Source organism: Paramormyrops kingsleyae, chromosome 11, assembly GCF_048594095.1.
Source record: "Paramormyrops kingsleyae isolate MSU_618 chromosome 11, PKINGS_0.4, whole genome shotgun sequence".
NCBI lineage: Eukaryota > Metazoa > Chordata > Actinopteri > Osteoglossiformes > Mormyridae > Paramormyrops > Paramormyrops kingsleyae.
Window position 1 is genome coordinate 10,152,321 of NC_132807.1, and position 17,204 is coordinate 10,169,524.

A 17,204-nucleotide genomic window follows, 5' to 3' on the forward strand; every position below is an offset into this window, starting at 1 on the left:
TTGAGCAGAAATCTTTTTTAGCGTGCTCCATAGTCTGGAAACGGAGCGGGACGTGTTCTCTCTCAGGGTGGTGTGCTGTGCTTCCGCGCTCATGGAGGAAAAAAGGCAGATCTGAACAGTCCCTTTTAAAACACTTGTACAAATTGAAGCATTTAGAAATATCTTAGAGGCGAAAGTACCTTCCTGGAGCCTTTCCACAAAGAGATGAAATGAAGTGTCTCAGAAGCTGGTGAAAAGCCCCCCGCCCCCGCCAGCAGCCCCTCCCCCTCACGCCTTTGAATTTCGGGTTTGGCTCCATGGCTCGCTCTCGTCCCGACAGCCTGTCAGAGGCTTCATGGAGATGTTATCCTGAGGAGCGAGCGCCCGCTCTCCGCTTGTTTTGTTTCCGTCCTTGAAGTATGTAATGAAGATGGACACTTGACCCGCCGATGTGTACGCAGCCCTGCCAGTCGGAACGGTACACAAAAGGGCCCGCTAGCTATGTGGCCCCAGGTCCGGGCGCTCCCGCGGGCCCTGGAGCCCCCCCCTCCCCCCCGCCAGCGTGGTCAGATCCTTCTCCCAGTTCTTCTCACTCACTGTTGGGCTCGGTCCAGCGGTGGTGGATGGCCGCCTTCCAGGACACACGCAGCTCACCGCACTAGACAGATTTGGAATGGAAATTGAAGCTGGCCAGAGACCGACGCAAATTTTCCATTGTTGACATCTTGACTTCTCCCCCCCCCCCCCCATTTTTTTTAATCTCTGTGGAGGGGGGAAAAAAGGAAAGCTGCCCAGAATAGCAGCGGCCGTGGCGTGTTTATAATAGTTTTACAGTTTTGAAATCTGAGTGCTCTCATGCAGCACGTCGGAAGGCTCTCCTCTCCCTAATTTGTGCGGGGCTCTCGCTGGCTGACGGAAGGCTCCGGGGTTATAAAGCGGAGGAAGCAGGAGGAGTAGATGGCCCGGGATACACGCGGCACTTACGGCAGATGGCAGAGGTGCCGTAGCTGACTAAGGGAAACAACAGCCCCGCAGAGCTGAAAACACCTTTCACTAGTGAGAAAAACATTCAGGGAATCTCTGTGTTCCCTCGTATTTCCTTCTAGGCAGGACAACTGGGCCTTTTCCCTGATCTGTACCTGCATTCTGATCCCTGGAATGTAGCTGATAAAACATCAGGCCTAAAGGAGAGCCTCCATCTTGAAATGTTTAGCTGAATGAAGAAACTGAGCACATTGGAACCCTTGAAGTTGTCTAAGTGCCCTGAGTAGAACGTAGATAAGCTAAGCTAACCCGCGTAGCCATTCGAAGTTAATATAGCTTCTGTTTAAGTTGTATTCAGTGCTATATTCTGGCTCCAATGGATTCTTATTATTCTCATTATTACTTTTCTATCATCAGCCACAACTATCTTTTTTTAATCTAAAACCTTGCCAGTTTGCAGTTCAAACGCTAGTTCTTTGATTTAGCTACTTTGCTAGGTGATGGTGTTTTAATAACGTGGAAATAGATCCTGGTGATTTCCATATATTGATCAGCTTCACAGTGTAGCCCTGTGTGGTTTGATTGTCCTTGCTGTTTGACGAGTGATTTCTTTTGGCAAATTACCCTTGTTGTGGGTTGTGTTTGAAAAGCCGGAAGCTGCTAGCTCTTTAAATGGATGGTTCTTACAGTCCCCCCTCCCCCAATAGACATTTAATATTATTCATCTCAGCTTGATTAAAGTGCATGGTAAGGTCGTTTATCTAAATCTGTGGCTCACCCTCTAATTGGTGGCATTATGCATGAGACGTGCTGTTCACCTGCACTTAACCCCTCCGGCCTCAGGATGCCGATCTCGGCGCTTAATGAACCTTTGCATGAGTAATTGTTGTTTTCACTCTCATAATACAAATTAGTGGTAATAACAGATACTCATGGCAGTGATCTGAATCTCGCAGGGAGAGATGAGAACCTTGAGATTACATCAAGATGCTTGTTTGAGTGTTAAGACTGCATTCACATTTGTTCATGATGTGATTATTTGTACGATCTGATATTTACTTGTGGCTGGTATCTATGTTCTCATATGGACTTTATTGTCTTTGCCTAGTTCAGTGTGTTTATCTAAAGTGTGCTGAGGATCTTCCTGCTGCCCCATGTCAGCCGACAAGCTTTTCCCATCAAACGCGGTCGATTAACTGTAAGGATTGTCGTACGTCAGCTTTTGTGTGCGCTGTGTTTCAGCGGTGGTCAAATTTCACAACATGCTGGCAAGTGAAAAAGCAGTAAGATTTAAAAAAAAAGCTCAGTTTCTGTGGTGATTCAGTGTCTTCTATTAGAGCTTTATTATAGTTTGTAAAGATGTCCTTTGTCTGCGGGGTCAGTTTGACAGTCGCTTGGTGGAGAGCGGCTTGGGGGCAGGGAAATAAGACTAGTTAAATCACAATGGGCAAAAGTGCAAAGGTTAATCCGCGGAGCCCTTGGCCTACAGACTTGACCGGCAGCAGGGAAGCTGATTATGTAGACTGTGCTCTTCTAACAAAACTCCTCATGAGGAAAATTAAACTAGTGACCCGGGGAGGGGGCCCAGCCCCCCCTGCGAGCCTGTCAGCTCTCTGGTGTCATTAGGGAGCCGTTTGATAAACGCAGGAGAGCAGCGCAAACGCTGTCACGGAGGTGGCTTTTGTTGCTTCGGGGGCCAGTGGGTGGGAATGGGATGTGAAATGACAAGCCGCTTCAGGTCGGGGAGGGGTGGCTTCACCACAACCCCCCATCCCCCCCCCCCCCCCCCCCCCCCCGCATTCTGATTTCGGATCGACGGCTCCTCTGTCAGGCACGTCAGTCTGACTCAGGCGAACCAGGGTGGCTCTGATGGGTTTAGCAGGAGGCTGGGGGGGGGGGTGGGACCCCGGGGTCTGCTCCTCTGCTCCTCCTCTGACCTCAGACTTCTAAGGGGTGGGGGGGGGGGGGGGGGGACTGGTTTTTCAATAGCAAAGTCTGGTGATTCAAATCAGTCCTCAAACGCTCCACAGAAACCACAGTGTTCCCTCTCGTTTGCCCCCCTTATTTTGGTTCATTCTCAGTCTTAACGCGCACCGCGCACACACACGCGCGCACACTGCAAAAAAGCCAGAATCCTTTGCTAAGCTTTTGTTTATCTGCAGACATTGCTGAAGTCACAGCACGGCTGAGCTGCTGTTTGAAGGGGTATCTTTATTGCCGCAGTGAGCCTTGACTGCGCTGCATATTTGCTGCTGTTGGTGTCACGTTTGGAGATGTAGACATTGGGGGGGGGGGGGGGGGGGTTCGGTAGCTATGCAGAGCAGCAGGGCACAGATCCAGACAAGCAGGCAGAACAGCAGAGGCAGCACTAATGTTTAAAACACTCCCTGTGTAGAAAATTTAAATATCACTCACCAGCAAGCCTGCACTATTATACTGAGGAGAAGGGAGAGATGCCATTTAACTCCTGTTTTCTGTGTTTGCCCCCTTTCAACCAGAAGTCTTGATCCCCCACCCGCTTTCATTAAAGATAGAGATGGATAATTGGGTCTGTCATCTTCTGTCTATGGTCTTCAAATAATTATCTCATAACGTCAGCTCTTCCATTTAATTATATTCCAGAGACTCATCTGGATTTCTGGCAAAACCAAATATTTTGATTTGTTGACGGTTAGTCTTAATTACAAGTACAACAATGCAGTTGGCGCAGACTCATTTCCTGTGATTAGTTTTATATCTTTGCCTGGACTTGCTTCCAAGTCTTGAACGATTTGGTTGTGAAGTTTTTGCCAGCGTTCAATCTGCACATCATCCTCAGAGGTGAAAGTGACACTACAGATATTTTACATACAGCAGATGTACTTGAGAATTCAAGTGGGTGCTGTATATAACTCTAGTTTAAACTGGTAGCAATAAACTGACAAATCAGTTTTTTTTTGTTTGAAGTAGACTAGAACTGAGTGACAAGCTTATAGTATGTATGTTGCCTTGTCATGCATGTCCGTAAGACAAACAGCACATTCTCGGCTGCAGTTTAAAATGCCCATGTGTGTCTCGCAGTTGTTCCGCTTCCCCATCTTGAGGAATGCTGAGCTGGACTGAAACCCAACCCCGCCAATAAATAAATCTAAGCAGTGACCTAACCGCTCCTGGCTCATGGACAATTAAGAGCTCAGCTGGGAAATTTGCATGAGATGCAGGACGCCTTTGCGACGCGGAGAGCCGCGTAAGATGGACTTTGTATCGGCTTGAGTGTCACAGCTTGATTGTGAGCGTGGGAGCCCCCTGCTGGCAAGCAGGGCCAGTGCCAGTCCTGTAAACAGATGTAAATGAGTTGATTTACTTCCATTGTCTTGTTTCACCAGAAGCTTGTTCTGTGCCTCCCCCACCCCCCATCCCCCTTTTCTATATGATTGCTTAAGAAATAAATGAGCTTCTTAATCCCTGTCGTAAGGTTCATCCTGAAGAACGTGCACGGCGCTCTGCCTCTCCCTGCCTCACTGTGTGCTGTTCCTCAGGGCTCCCAGGTTCTGCACTCTGTGTATAGTTCGGTCTGTGTTGAAACGCAGGCTTGTTCCGCTGCTGTTTCAGTGCAGAGCCAACAGAGGGTTTCGGGGGGGCAAACCACTCCCATATGTAAAGCAGTCCATGTGTCCTGGAGTCACAGGCTGGTGTCTCGCGAAATCTGCCATCTCTCCCCCCCCTACTTCCCCCCGGCATAGAACCGTCTGCAGTGCAAACTGAAAGATGAACAGGTTTAGTGGTGTGGGAGAGCAACACCGAGGGGTGTTGGAGAGATAGAGAGAAGTGGGTAGGAAAGTGGCCGGGGATGGGGGGGCGGGAATTAGACCGCAAAGTGCCAGCCAGCATTGCTGTTCCATTAGACACATTCGCTCTCTGCAGACTGCAGGGCTGAGCTGCCTCACAGAGGTCAGAACAGGAGGAGAGATCCAGGCACTGGAGACACAGCTGTAAGGAAGCTCTGCCCCCCCTCCCCCACTGCATGGCCGTCTGTGCTTTCGCTTTTTTGTCTGTGCATTTACAGACATTTATGGCTATCTGAGGAAACTGTGAGACGTGGCGGATGCAACTGATTCTTCATCTTGTTTGTGTTGGGCAGTGATTCCAGATCTTTAAATTGGACCCAAGATCCCAAAACCAAGTTTTCTGGTCCAATTGTTTGAGGTCTTTCAACATGTGTATGATAAACTGGTTGTTTCTGCCTGCTAGCCATCTGAGCACAGAACATGCTCAGTCTGCTCCGCTGGTGAATGTCTTGCTGTAAACAGTGTGTTCCCGGTGTGGTGATGGCTGCCACCTACTGTCCAAAGGACCCACGTTTGGAGAGCAGGAGTAAAGCGTTGTCTCCATCTCTGGAATTCATGTTCAGCAGTGTTCAAAGACCTGCCCCTCACAAGATGTGACGTGCGTGAGACGGTTTCTAAATGATATAAGTCCTGATGACTGGTTACGGTCGCAAATTCCTGCATGGTCATGTGGACAAGAGGAAGGAATGCTGGTATGTCTGATCTCTGTGTAATCATAAGCTCTCCGGGACGAAATGGGCTGGCCGCTTTGGAGGTTAAGCAGTAGAAAAATCTGCAGCTGTTTGTAATATTTCAGTCCGTTTACTTAAAGATTGGCAGTAAGGGCAGCGATGAGGGACCAGGGTGGCTCTGGGCAGAGTTTGTATTCACATTGTCTTTGTTTCAGGAATGCTGGTGGTGAACGTTACCTGGAGAAACAAAACCTACGTTGGTACCTTGCTGGACTGTACCAGACATGACTGGGCACCACCGCGGTAAGTCTGAGGGTTTGGGTAAGGGGGCTTTTAATCGCCATTGCTTATAAAATTAATGTATGTCTTGTCCAAAAGCGTACCCCTCTGTCAGAGAGCATGGCCTCAGACTGCAGTATATTTGAATTTTTTCTTTTCTTGCAGCTGAGTCTGTCAGTGCCCTTTACAGAGATTCAGCAGCTGAGTCTGTCAGTGCCCTTTACAGAGTCAGCAGCATCTCACCCTTGGACTTCTGTCCATTCGCCGCTCTCTGCTCTATAAGCTGCCTCACCACTTAGTGGGTGAAGTAGGCTCTCTTGGTGTCTGTTATTTATGTAATTCTTTCAAGGGGGGGGGGGTTGATTGAGTAGGCCATCACACTGAAGTCCCAGGAGACTGAGAGACTGAGGGAGATTTTTCTGACAAGCAAGAAAGCAGAGGCGTCCAATTACTGCCTTAAAGCTTGTTACCAGTGTCCTCTCTTACAGGCTAGTGCACACCAGTGTCCTCTTACAGGCTAGTGTACATCAGTGTCCTCTCTTACAGGCTAGTCTACACCAGTGTCCTCTCTTACAGGCTAGTCTACACCAGTGTCCTCTCTTACAGGCTAGTCTACACCAGTATCCTCTCTTACAGGCTAGTCTACACCAGTGTCCTCTCTTACAGGCTAGTCTACACCAGTGTCCTCTCTTACAGGCTAGTCTACACCAGTGTTGCCTCGTCAGTGTGTTGTTCTCTTTTTACACTTTATATTACCTTGTTAATTAACTTGCGGTGATAGTACTTAAAATTTTCATTAGGTGTTGTGTACTTGAGTGGCTTAAGTATGAAAGAGCCTAATAATGTACATGAAACATGAAACAGCCCTGATGTATTGGAGTAAATGTGCTCTTTTAATAGCTATTTTGACATAGTCACCTGCCTAAATTGGATTATTTCCTAGAGAACATTACAGCAGAAGGCCATTTCACCCCAATTACTATGGTTTTTTTGACTGATCTCTAGTGACGGCTGGTTTCACTGACATCTGCAGTAATTTGCCTGCCAACATTTTCCGTTGCTGGTATTCTGTGTTTTTGGACAACTGGGGGGGGGCACTCCAGGCACTGATCAAAGCCTTAGTCTTGCGCGTTTGATTTAACTTTTTGTGGTGTGCGTTTTCCCAAAACTCTCAAAGTGTCAAGACCGAGAATGACAAATGGATCGGAACCAGCTCCACATCTGGTTTGTATTTAATAACGTCAACCCATCAGAATCCCTTGTTGGACAGAAGTCTCACAAGGCGAATCAGAGAAAAGCTATTGCTCACCTAAGTCTGTATTGAAGTCGACTATAAACAACTTGATGCATTGCAGCCAGATTGCATTACAACTAGTGAAATGTGGAGAAATGCCATTTTAAATAACTGAGGAGCACTTTGGATTATAAAAAAAAAAAAAAACTGGCAGCAATTACAGCTTTTTTCTTCTTTGATTACTCAGGTTCTGCGAGTCTCCCACCAGTGACTTAGAGATGAGAAATGGGCGTGGTCGGGGGAAGAGAATGAGGCCTAACAGCAACACCCCCGTCAATGAGAACAGCAACTCCTCCGACAACAAGGGCAGCAGCAGCAGCAAGACTCGTGCCGGCTCCAACAGCAAGGGCCGGCGTGGTAGCCAGAACTCCTCGGAGCGACGTACCCCACCCAACAGCAACACGGAAGACGTCAAGGCGAGTCCCTCCTCAGCCAGCAAGCGCAAGAACAAACCCGCATCTGACATGGAGCCCAACTCCAGCTCTGAGGACACCAAGGGTAGCAAACGAATGCGAACCAACTCCAGCAGTGGCTCGGGTCCCTCTGTCATGCCTATCCCTGCTATCAAGACAGAAGCATTGCCGCCACCTCTGGACCGCAGCTGCTCATCTCCGGTCCTCATCGACTGCCCCCACCCCAACTGCAACAAGAAGTACAAGCACATCAATGGACTGAAGTACCACCAGGCACGTGCTCACAATGACGACGACATCAGGTTAGACCTGGACGGTGACAGTGAATACGGAGAAGACTCCACGCTGCACCCAGAGCCGGGCAACTGTAATGGGGCCGCCATCTCCCAAAAGGGTTGCCTTTCTCCAGCACGATCTGTGACCCCCAAAGGGAGAGGCTTTGATACTCAAAGCCCTTCTCCATCCTCTGGGAAGTTTAGCGCCAAGCCATCTAGCAAGAAAAAAGTGTGCGACGCTGATCCAGATGCTACAGGGACGCCCATGGATGGATGTGAAGATGGGCCTTGTCTTACTGACGAGGCCAGCAATGATGGTATGGATGAGAAGAAAGACAAGTCTAAGAAGCCCAGCAGCAGTGCCAAGTCTGACAAATTGTCACAGAAAGGCTTGAAATCTGCCCGACCTATTGCTCCTGCTATACCTCCTCAGCCGCTTTACGCTTTTCAGACAGCGGCCTTTCCTGTCGGAAGCCCAGGCTCCTCTCCTAGCATGACCACTGTGGTGCAGGCAGTTCCCAAGAGCCCCCAGCTGAAAGCCATCCAACCTAAGCCAACAGTGATGGGAGACCCCTTGACTGTGAACCCTGCACTCAGCAGCTCCAAGGACAAGAAGAAAAAAGACAAGAAGAGGAAAGAGGTGAGTAAGGAAGGAGATAGTCCCAAGCCTCAGGGGAAAAGTGGGAAACCTGAAGAGGGCAAGAGCCCATACTCAGAGACATCTGACCCTGGGGCTAAAAATGATGGACTCCTCAATGGCTCTGCAGATCCCCATCAGAGCCGTCTGGCTAGCATCAAAGCTGAAGCGGACAAGATCTACAGCTTTTCTGACAATGCTCCTAGTCCATCCATTGGTGTTGCCAGCAGGATAGACAGCGGAGGAATGGTACAGCCCCTCACACCTCTCCATGTTGTTACTCAGAATGGAGCAGACAACTCCTCAGTAAAAACCAACAGCCCAGCATATTCTGATATCTCTGATGCTGGAGAGGATGGTGAAGGCAAGGTTGATGGTGTGAAGGCCAAGGCTGAAGACCAGGCCATCAGAGAAGGGGCCAAGAAAGCTCTCTTTCCTTCCCAAGCTTCCAGCAAAGAGTCTCCCTACTACACCAGCTATGAGACCTACTGCTCCCCAAGCTATGCTAACCCTAGCCCAGGGGGCTCCAACCAGGGTACGGCTGAGGGGCAGTCTGTGAAGGGGAAGAAGGAGGAGGAGCAAGAGCAGGGAGAGGATAAGGGAAAGGGGGAGCCTTCGGAAGAGCGCAAGCCGGAGATCAGTGCCTCAAGTCAACAGCAGCAGCAGCAGCAACAGCAGCAGCAACAGCAGCAACAACAGCCCTCAGTCATCCAGCAACGCTCCAACATGTACATGCAACCCCTGTACTATAACCAATATGCCTATGTTCCCCCTTATTACCACCCAGACCAAGCATATCACAACCATTTGATGAACACCAACCCAGCATACAGGCAGCAATTTGAGGAACGGCAAAGGCAGGCAGCAGATCAGCACCGTGTGATTGAGAAGAAGTCTGACTCCACCTTAAAGGAGAGGGAGTCCTCCATGAAAGATGAGTGGAAGCAGAAGGCCTCCATCCCTCCTACCCTTTCCAAGGCTCCAAGTGTATCTGACCTGGGCAAGCCGCTGCCCTCCAGTAAGCAGAAAGACACTTCCTCAGAACCTACCAAGTCGGTTATCATCCCCAAAGGGGATGATGCTAAGCTCCAGGGTCCGCAGGCCGAGGGGCTGAAGGTGAAGCTGGCAGAAGGGGGACACCACGGCAAGGAAGAGTCTAAAGCAAGTCTGGAGTCGAGTCGCCAGTCAGGCATGGAAGCCATGTGGTACAGGCAGGTAAGGTGTTTCATTGGTGGTGTTGTCTTTGCCGTATGCTGAATTGTAGGGGTCATCTATTTCATTGTAGTGTTTTATTGGTTTGTCTGAGGAATCAGAGTATCTGGAAGGGGACAGTGAGTCATGCTGTGGTTAGACTGTTTATTGAAGAGACTCATTCATAAGAGCTTGTACCAAAATCCTGCGTGGTACCCCTTAGGAACAGGACTCCAGACTGTGGCCTTATCTGTACCCCAACAAATACCCGGAGGCCTCCAAGCAGGAGGAGGAGCAGCGCTGGAAGGAGGAGCGTGAGAGGAAGGGAAAGGAGGAGAGGTCACGACCCAAGGAGAGTGCTTCCAAAGAAGACAAAGAAAGTGCTGACCCCCGGAGCGCTATGACCTCGTCAGAGGACCACAGGGGGGTGGGCAAAGATCCCCGTGCAGCTGCCCACATGCAATTCTCCTCTCCACTGGCCCAACACCAGTCATACATGCCCTACATGCACGGCTACCCCTACAGCCAGGGCTTTGACCCCAACCACCCCGGCTACCGCGGGATGCCCTCTGTCATGATGCAGAACTACCCAGGTGAGTGCGGACCAGGAGAAACACCTTTACAGACACTGTGTTCATTTTTTGTGAGCTATTCCTGCAGGTTGTTTAAGGGAATAAAACAGCCACCATAGCAGCTCGTATATAACATGAAGTGCCTTTGTCTCGCCCAGGCTCCTACTTGTCAGCAGGCTACTCATTCTCTCCGTACGGTGGTAAGATGGCCAGCGAGGAGGGGGAGAAGGCCCGTGCGAGCCCGACTGTCAGCAACAAGTCTGCCTCAGAGTCCAAGGCCCTGGAGATCCTGCACCAGCATGCCAGCCAGTATAAGAGCAAGTCTCCAACCGTTAGCGACAAGCCGCCCCATGAGCGGGAGCGGCCTGGGGCTGATCGGGAGCGAGACATGGACCGGCCCCGCTCCTCTCCCTCCCAGCGCATCATGCCGTCCCACCACCATCTGGGCTACCCCCTGCTCTCGGGGCAGTACGACCTGTCCTATGCTGCCGGTGAGCCGCCGATGCCGCCTTCGTCCCGGGCGCCAGGCTGCAGTCCATGAATAACCTGTAGTTTATCCATGTTTTCTTTTGTGCTACAAATCTATAATGACAAATGCAGTGACCTACCTGACTTTAGTGACAGAGGGTGATACTGAGCTAAGATACGCTGCCATACAGATGTATGTTAGCAGCTGGATTTTCTGCCTTTTAGGCTTCAGTCCCTCCCATCAGGAACGTAGACACAGTTGATTGATTTTCTATATTAATGGAATGCAGCCTGGGCACGTTTTGAATAAACCTTTCGCAATGCGCTTAATGCTTTCTGACATCCTCCTCATAGGTCTGTCATCATCAGCAATTGTTGCCAGTCCGCAAGCCTCAGCTCCTTCCCTGTACCCCCCAGCGAGGAGGTGAGACTGGTAAGGCCCTTTGTCCAGTGGCTGTGCTCTCACATCTGTTTATGAAACTGGAACATGCCGTGTTAGGCCTTTCTCTGCCGTGTTAGGCCTTTCTCTGCCGTGTTAGGCCTTTAACTTTGGATATGGCTGTTTCTGCATCTCCTGTGCTTTGCTGTAATTGAATATGGCAGTTATTGAAAAGCTTCTCCTGTAGCTAAATGTGGATGAATTAAAAATGAATTTGACTATTGAAATGTATGCTTTTGTTTCCAATACACTCAGCCCGAGAGGACTTTTTCCTAGTCTATTCCAAAGATTTCAAAGAAGCACTTCAAAGTATTAAGGCTTTTTCAGGGCACTAGGCAGTAGTGTGTGTCAACAGAAACCTTGGATTTGAAAGATACCAGAAAGGACTGTATAACCACTACATATGTGTTCCTGGCTTTAGCTAGATGTGCTGACCTCTGCTGGGGAAGAATTTATTTCATAAACCTGGATGCTAATGTCATCTTTGCAGGTTCATAGAGAGCAGAAGATTTTTAATGTCTGAGCATAAGTTTTATTTGTTTTTTTTTTGTTTGTTTTTTTTTTTTACAGGGAAACCTGATTTGGTTCACCCCAACTCTGGCAAGGAGTCACGTGACTGGATCACATGAGGAAGCGGCCAGAGTTCTTTTAGACATCAGTTGAATGGTGTGTCTGTAATTGTTAGTTTTCTACCTGAATGCCGGGGCGGGCCGTCCTTCTCCTCGGTCCCCTGAGGGCTGGTCCCCCTGCCCCAGGAGTGCGTCCAGAAAGCCGACACAAAAGCCATTCTCAGCTGACACACGGCATGCCAACCCCGACACGCCACTGGACCTCTCCCGCTGCACTGCTGATGAGCACTGCACACACAGCAAGTTAACAGCCTGGCTGGAAGGACGGGAGCGTAGCAATATCTCAGCATTAGCAGTGCGTGTGGAAGGAGGTGTGTGGTAGGGACACACCGGAAAAATGTACACCCTATACAGCCTCACCTGCAACTTGACAGAGGAACGTGGATGTTGGTCCAAGCCAGAGGACATTGTGATTATTGTTGAAAAGGCCTGTTTTTGGCTTCAGGATTGTCGATCCCTTCAGACGCTAATGGAGAGAAGGATTCTGTGTGACTCCTGGTCTCTCATTGATTTTCTTTCTGGTTGACCATCATGGTGCTCTATGCAAACGGAAGCTGCTCATCTTCAACATACTGACGAAATGTTCCAAGATCTCTTTCCTAGATTTTTGTTCTCGGGTAGCATTGGATTCGTATTTTTCTCTTTTAAAAAGATATCAGCTTGTTTTATTTTTGAGCGAAATACAGTATCCCTATTTTTTATTTTAATTTGAGATGTTTTACATGCAGTTGTTCTGCATGAGTCTTTACTCTTAAGCCAATATGTCTCCTTCATTTGTTGTTGTTCGTGAGTCGGGTGTGTCAGGCACTGAGCTGACTTTGCCTCTCTGCCAGCAGTGCCACAGTCTCTTCCAGACGGGTGAAATGGTTTACAGACAGTGTCAGTGCACTCAGAGGCCGGTCGAGGCCACAAAAGGCCCTGTCTACTGGAAGAGGTACTTTTTTGTGTGTCAGCGAAGGTTGTGTGCTGTTGACCTCAGAGTGACATTACAGATTATTTAATAGTGAAATTCGGAAGGCCGGCTGTAAGTTACAGGGAGGACAGGTAAGCAAATGAGCTGAGCACTGTAAGCAATCGGCAGGATCCCTTCCAGAGAGGACCACTGCTGTGTGCTGGTTAGCTCATAACTGGGGAGTCCCCAGATTGTAGCGCATCACTGACTCGGAGACTTTTGCAGACTGAACATGGCCTGATCCTCGCTCCATGTAGCCCTCCCCCTCCCGGTCACAGGTTTGATGAGACGTCCGACGAGGACGAGGACTGGCATGGAGACTTTGCTGCTGATCTGCTCAATACGGAAGTCCGATTACCCTCAATCACGTACCATGAACGTTTTTGTTTTGTTGTTTTTTTGTTTTTTTTTGGGGTGGGGGGGTGTGGGACCTTTTTCTGTTTTTGACTCCTGAACCTGAGGCTTCCCTCAGACTTGTGGAACTGCAGCCCAGGTCCTGTACGTCTGGAAGAGTCTCCTTTCGGCACGGCTGGCCTGGCCTGCTAGCCTCTGGCCCCCCGGCCCCCGGCCCCCGACCACGCTGCTGGGAGGATGATGACCAAACTGGCTCCAGCCCCTTTTTGGCTCGGGGGGAAACTGTGTGAAAAGAGCCCCTTTTCCCCAGAGACACAACGGCATCAGGTATTCAGCAGCTGCTACAGCGGGCTCAGACTCTGCCAGCGGCGGCATGGGGGGGCCCAGGACTGCTTTTGTTTGGGTAATGTCTCTCATCCTATTTATGGGAGGACACTTGGTCGCGCTGAGGGTGGCGATTGGGTGCTGGGGAATTTCCTTCTCGGCTGTCCATTAGTTTTGTGTCACAAGTGGCGTTTTCTGTCATGTACTTTGGCATGGTGTAACTATAGCACTACGAGCAGTAACCTGCGTTTGAAGGAAAGTGAACCGCTGGCGTGTGCTTCAGCCGGCTGCCTCCTCGCCTTTCATGCTTCTCTCTCTCCCAAACATACTCACTGTGCTTTTTCTGTATATATTGTACAGATTAATTATTTTAAGACCATTGGATGCTATTGAAATTTCCTACTTTGTTAGTTTTTTTTCTTTTCCTTTTTTTTTTTTTAAAAAAAAAAAACATTGTTGATATAATATCAGAACTGTAGCTGATAACGGCTTTATATTTGAAGTGTTGTGATTTTTCTATGTTTTGTTCTCATTTTGTTCTCATTTCCTTCTAACCCTGCACGCCCGTGCTGGTCATGTCCGCTCAGTGTCCACATCTTCCTTCTTCCTCATGAAGAGATCAGTGATTCCTCTGTCTATGGCGAGAGTCGCGCAGGATGAGCCCTGGATGAATGTTTTAAGGCTTCTGCACCACCCCACCCCCCACCCCCACCCCATCTTTCTGAGGGCCAGGCCCTCCGTGCCCCACTGTTGTGGGCCGGATAGGCAGTTGCAGCCTGGCTACAAGGCACCCATGAAGTTAGTCAAGGCCTCCATATCAGGCCCCACAGCAGTCTCCTTGTTCCTTCGCATGCTGTAGAAAAATGTTAATCTGATCAGTGCCAGCTGGTTTATTTTAAAAATATTTTATCAAAACTGTGCCACGTGATGTATGAGGTGACAGATTGCATTGGTGTAATGAGCATGTATCAATATGTTACGCTGAGCGAAACATGGGATGTCTCTGGTGAGAGGGACCTTTCTCACATGGCTGCTGTTAGCAGAAATAGGCACGTGTGCTAAGACATGGACATGTCTGCACTCTGCTCTGAGATCTTTTTCATTCTTGTGTTAGCAGCTTGCGTCTTCGAATGCCAACTGCGAGCCGTCTGGAGGCCTGTGCACTTTGAGAGATGGGAGAGTTTTGGTCTTATTTTCTGTGCTGAAGCAGAGGAAGCTGGGCAGTATTATTCTGTCACCATGTGTGTAATTGTCATGCTGAAGCACAGGACAGCATCTCCGCTGTGGCTCAGTTTGACGTCTGGCAGCATCATGCTCCTTTTAAAAAAAAAAAAAACTGCCTATTTAAAAATTGCAAACCACAAGAGGTAAAGTATGTTCTTTGAATGCCACTCGCATTCCCAGCAAGCTGTGTGGGTTTATTCTCATACGATGAGAACATTTTAACTTTTTTTTTTTTTTTTTATCAAATGGAAGCGGTCGGAAACCAGTGTAAGTAGTAATAATTTAGTCGTTGGCCTTCCGTCTCTGAAAGCTACACTAGGAAATCTGTGCTACCTGTTGAGTTGGTGTGTGCAGATGAAACAGCGCTTGATCCTTTATAATTTATTTTTTATCACTGTTACCCATTGTAGGAAGAAACTTTAAATCCCCCCCCCCCCCCACACACACACAACACAGCCGTTGCTAAAGTCTTTGCTCAAATGGTGCTCAATAGACATCTGTGATCCCACAAGTGAGAAGGGAAAAACGTATCCTGTCGTGAGTTCCTATCTCCATGGACATGTCTGCCTCTGCACCCCACAGCAACCCCCCCCCCCCCCACCATCCCCCGTCCCCCGTCCCCTTTTCTGTCATTTGCAGCCAGGGGTTCAGAGACTCGGTATCTGGTCATCGGTACTTGAAAGGAAGATGTTTACATGCTTTTTTTTAATGCTGTGTTTGAATCTCATTCTCCCCCCTTAATCCCACTTGCCCGCCACTCTCCTTATTTTCCTGCACCCCCTCCCCCCACTGAAGTTTTCTGTCATGTAAAGTGTACATTACCACGTTTCTTTTTATACAATACTGTAACTTGCCTTTGTACATTTAGGCAAAAAATAAATCTTTTTATGAGACAATCACACCTGTCCCTCACTGCTTCTCTTTGTTCAGTTTTATTACTTAATTATATTCGATGTTGATTGACACCAGTTATTTGGAAAATAGTACGAAAATATTGACACAACTGAACAATATTTGGATTTCGACAAAACCTTTGCAGTGCTGCCTACACTTTTAGTGCCCTCTGAAAAGCCTGTAGCCATGTCATTGGTGACATTTTTCACCCTCAGCCTCTTTTCACAAGTCGGAAATTTTCCTCGAAAGGTCCAGAAAATAGCGGCTGTGACCTTCCTTTAGGTGTATCTATTAAAGGGAGATGCAGATTTCCCTCCTTTGCTCTAGAAGGTGAGGGCAGCTTTAGATTCAGATGCGGAAAGTAAGTCATCACTCATGTCCAGTACATTTAAGTGCATTTAGAGTGTGTCATGGGGCCTCCTAACATCCCTCTGTAAAGCTGCAGCACTCAAATCTCCTCCATGTGTCAAAAACATTTAATGGATATGTTTGATCTGATTCTTTTTGAATTTAATAAAGAGCAGAGTGTTGGGGGAGTTATGGCTTAATGCATGAAATGAACCAGTCTAGGTCTTTGCTTAAATGTGTACAGAAATACTGCATGACTCAATTCTAATCCAAGATGAAGACAATCGGAGCTTATATATGATTCATTTCTGCAAAAGCATGATGTCACTGGGTGTTTTTCCTTCAGTGGAGGATGCGGAGCGTGAGCCGGATCTTTAGGGACTCTGAGCCGCAGATGAGGGTGTGAGGCTTTGGCCGTTCCGTTGCGCTGTCTTTTCCCGAAGCCCCGCTGGTGGGGACGGGATGGTGGTGAGACACCTTTTGAGTTGTGCTTGTGTAGTGAAGACAGACTGTCTGTACTGCGACACGGAAGTTTAAGTTTGTATCATCATGTATCCATTACTGGTCTAGCAGAGCTGAGAAACCTGAGCTGTTCAAAATGTGCAGGATGTATCTGATTAAACACACCTGCGTGTTGCTGTAAAGAACACCACTATCCTATTTACCCATTCAATGCCTGCTGCAAGTATATCGATGTAAACTGTGTGCTGTAGATGTTGGGGAGGCTACTTTAGCAGGATAGTTGAAGAACATCAATGAATTTGTAAGGAATTCTTTATCTTGGTCAACAGAAGTTTGGTGTAATTGAAAATATACCCACATCTGAATCATAAGGCAAGAGAGAATATTGTTGTGGCAAGACATTCTGCCAAGAAGGGTTTAGCAGAACAAAGTTGTGAAATGGGGCGACCCCAGCTCTGGCTGGGTGTGAACTGGAGATGCGCTGAGGCAATGGTTTTTTTTACGGTTTGTAGTGGTGAGGCTAGTTGGTGTTAAGAGACAAGCTCCTTCTTGCTGAATGACGGCAGTACAGTGGAAAATTGGGACTTAATGGAATGTTCAATTTACACACCCAGTCCTGAGGCTCCAGTGGAATGTTCCAATCCGGGTAACAGAGGGGGGACACCTCCATCATCGAAAAGGACACGAGAATTGCCATTGGTCAAAAGCAGTCTTTTCTGGATATTTATCGAGCATTTCATTTCTCTTGTTAAAAAATACCCATATAAAGGTTAAGTGAAGGATAGGTGACTTTACATAGATTCTTACAGTGGAGCTTTCACTGCATAGTCTGCAGTCCATAACTGGTTCTTGTATCTACACCGATTGTTCCCTCCTTTCTTTGATTGTGGGATTACTCTCTATCTCCATCTCCATATGAGGCATAGCACCAGGGATGACGGTCACGCAGGAGATTTACAGGAACAGGAGGTGAAGGCACCCTCAACCC

General features: G+C 48.3%; 1 protein-coding gene across 4 annotated transcripts in view; it reads left to right on the forward strand.

Annotated features, from left to right (window-relative positions):
- LOC111845619 (zinc finger protein 609-like) overlaps positions 1–15,119 on the forward strand; it is an 87,430-nt gene extending 72,311 nt beyond the window's left edge. For 3 of the 4 annotated variants that reach the window (XM_023815162.2, XM_072718006.1, XM_023815165.2), the window contains 6 exons: positions 5,677–5,764; positions 7,222–9,574; positions 9,774–10,143; positions 10,281–10,613; positions 10,945–11,014; positions 11,600–15,119. In XM_023815162.2, coding sequence (XP_023670930.2) covers positions 5,677–5,764; positions 7,222–9,574; positions 9,774–10,143; positions 10,281–10,613; positions 10,945–11,014; positions 11,600–11,609 — 3,224 coding nt within the window. In that variant the 3' untranslated portion in view covers positions 11,610–15,119. Of the gene's footprint in view, positions 1–5,676; positions 5,765–7,221; positions 9,575–9,773; positions 10,144–10,280; positions 10,614–10,944; positions 11,024–11,599 lie in introns of all 4 variants that reach the window. The other variant, XM_023815164.2, reaches the window with a different exon arrangement.
- Positions 15,120–17,204: the final 2,085 nt, after the last annotated feature.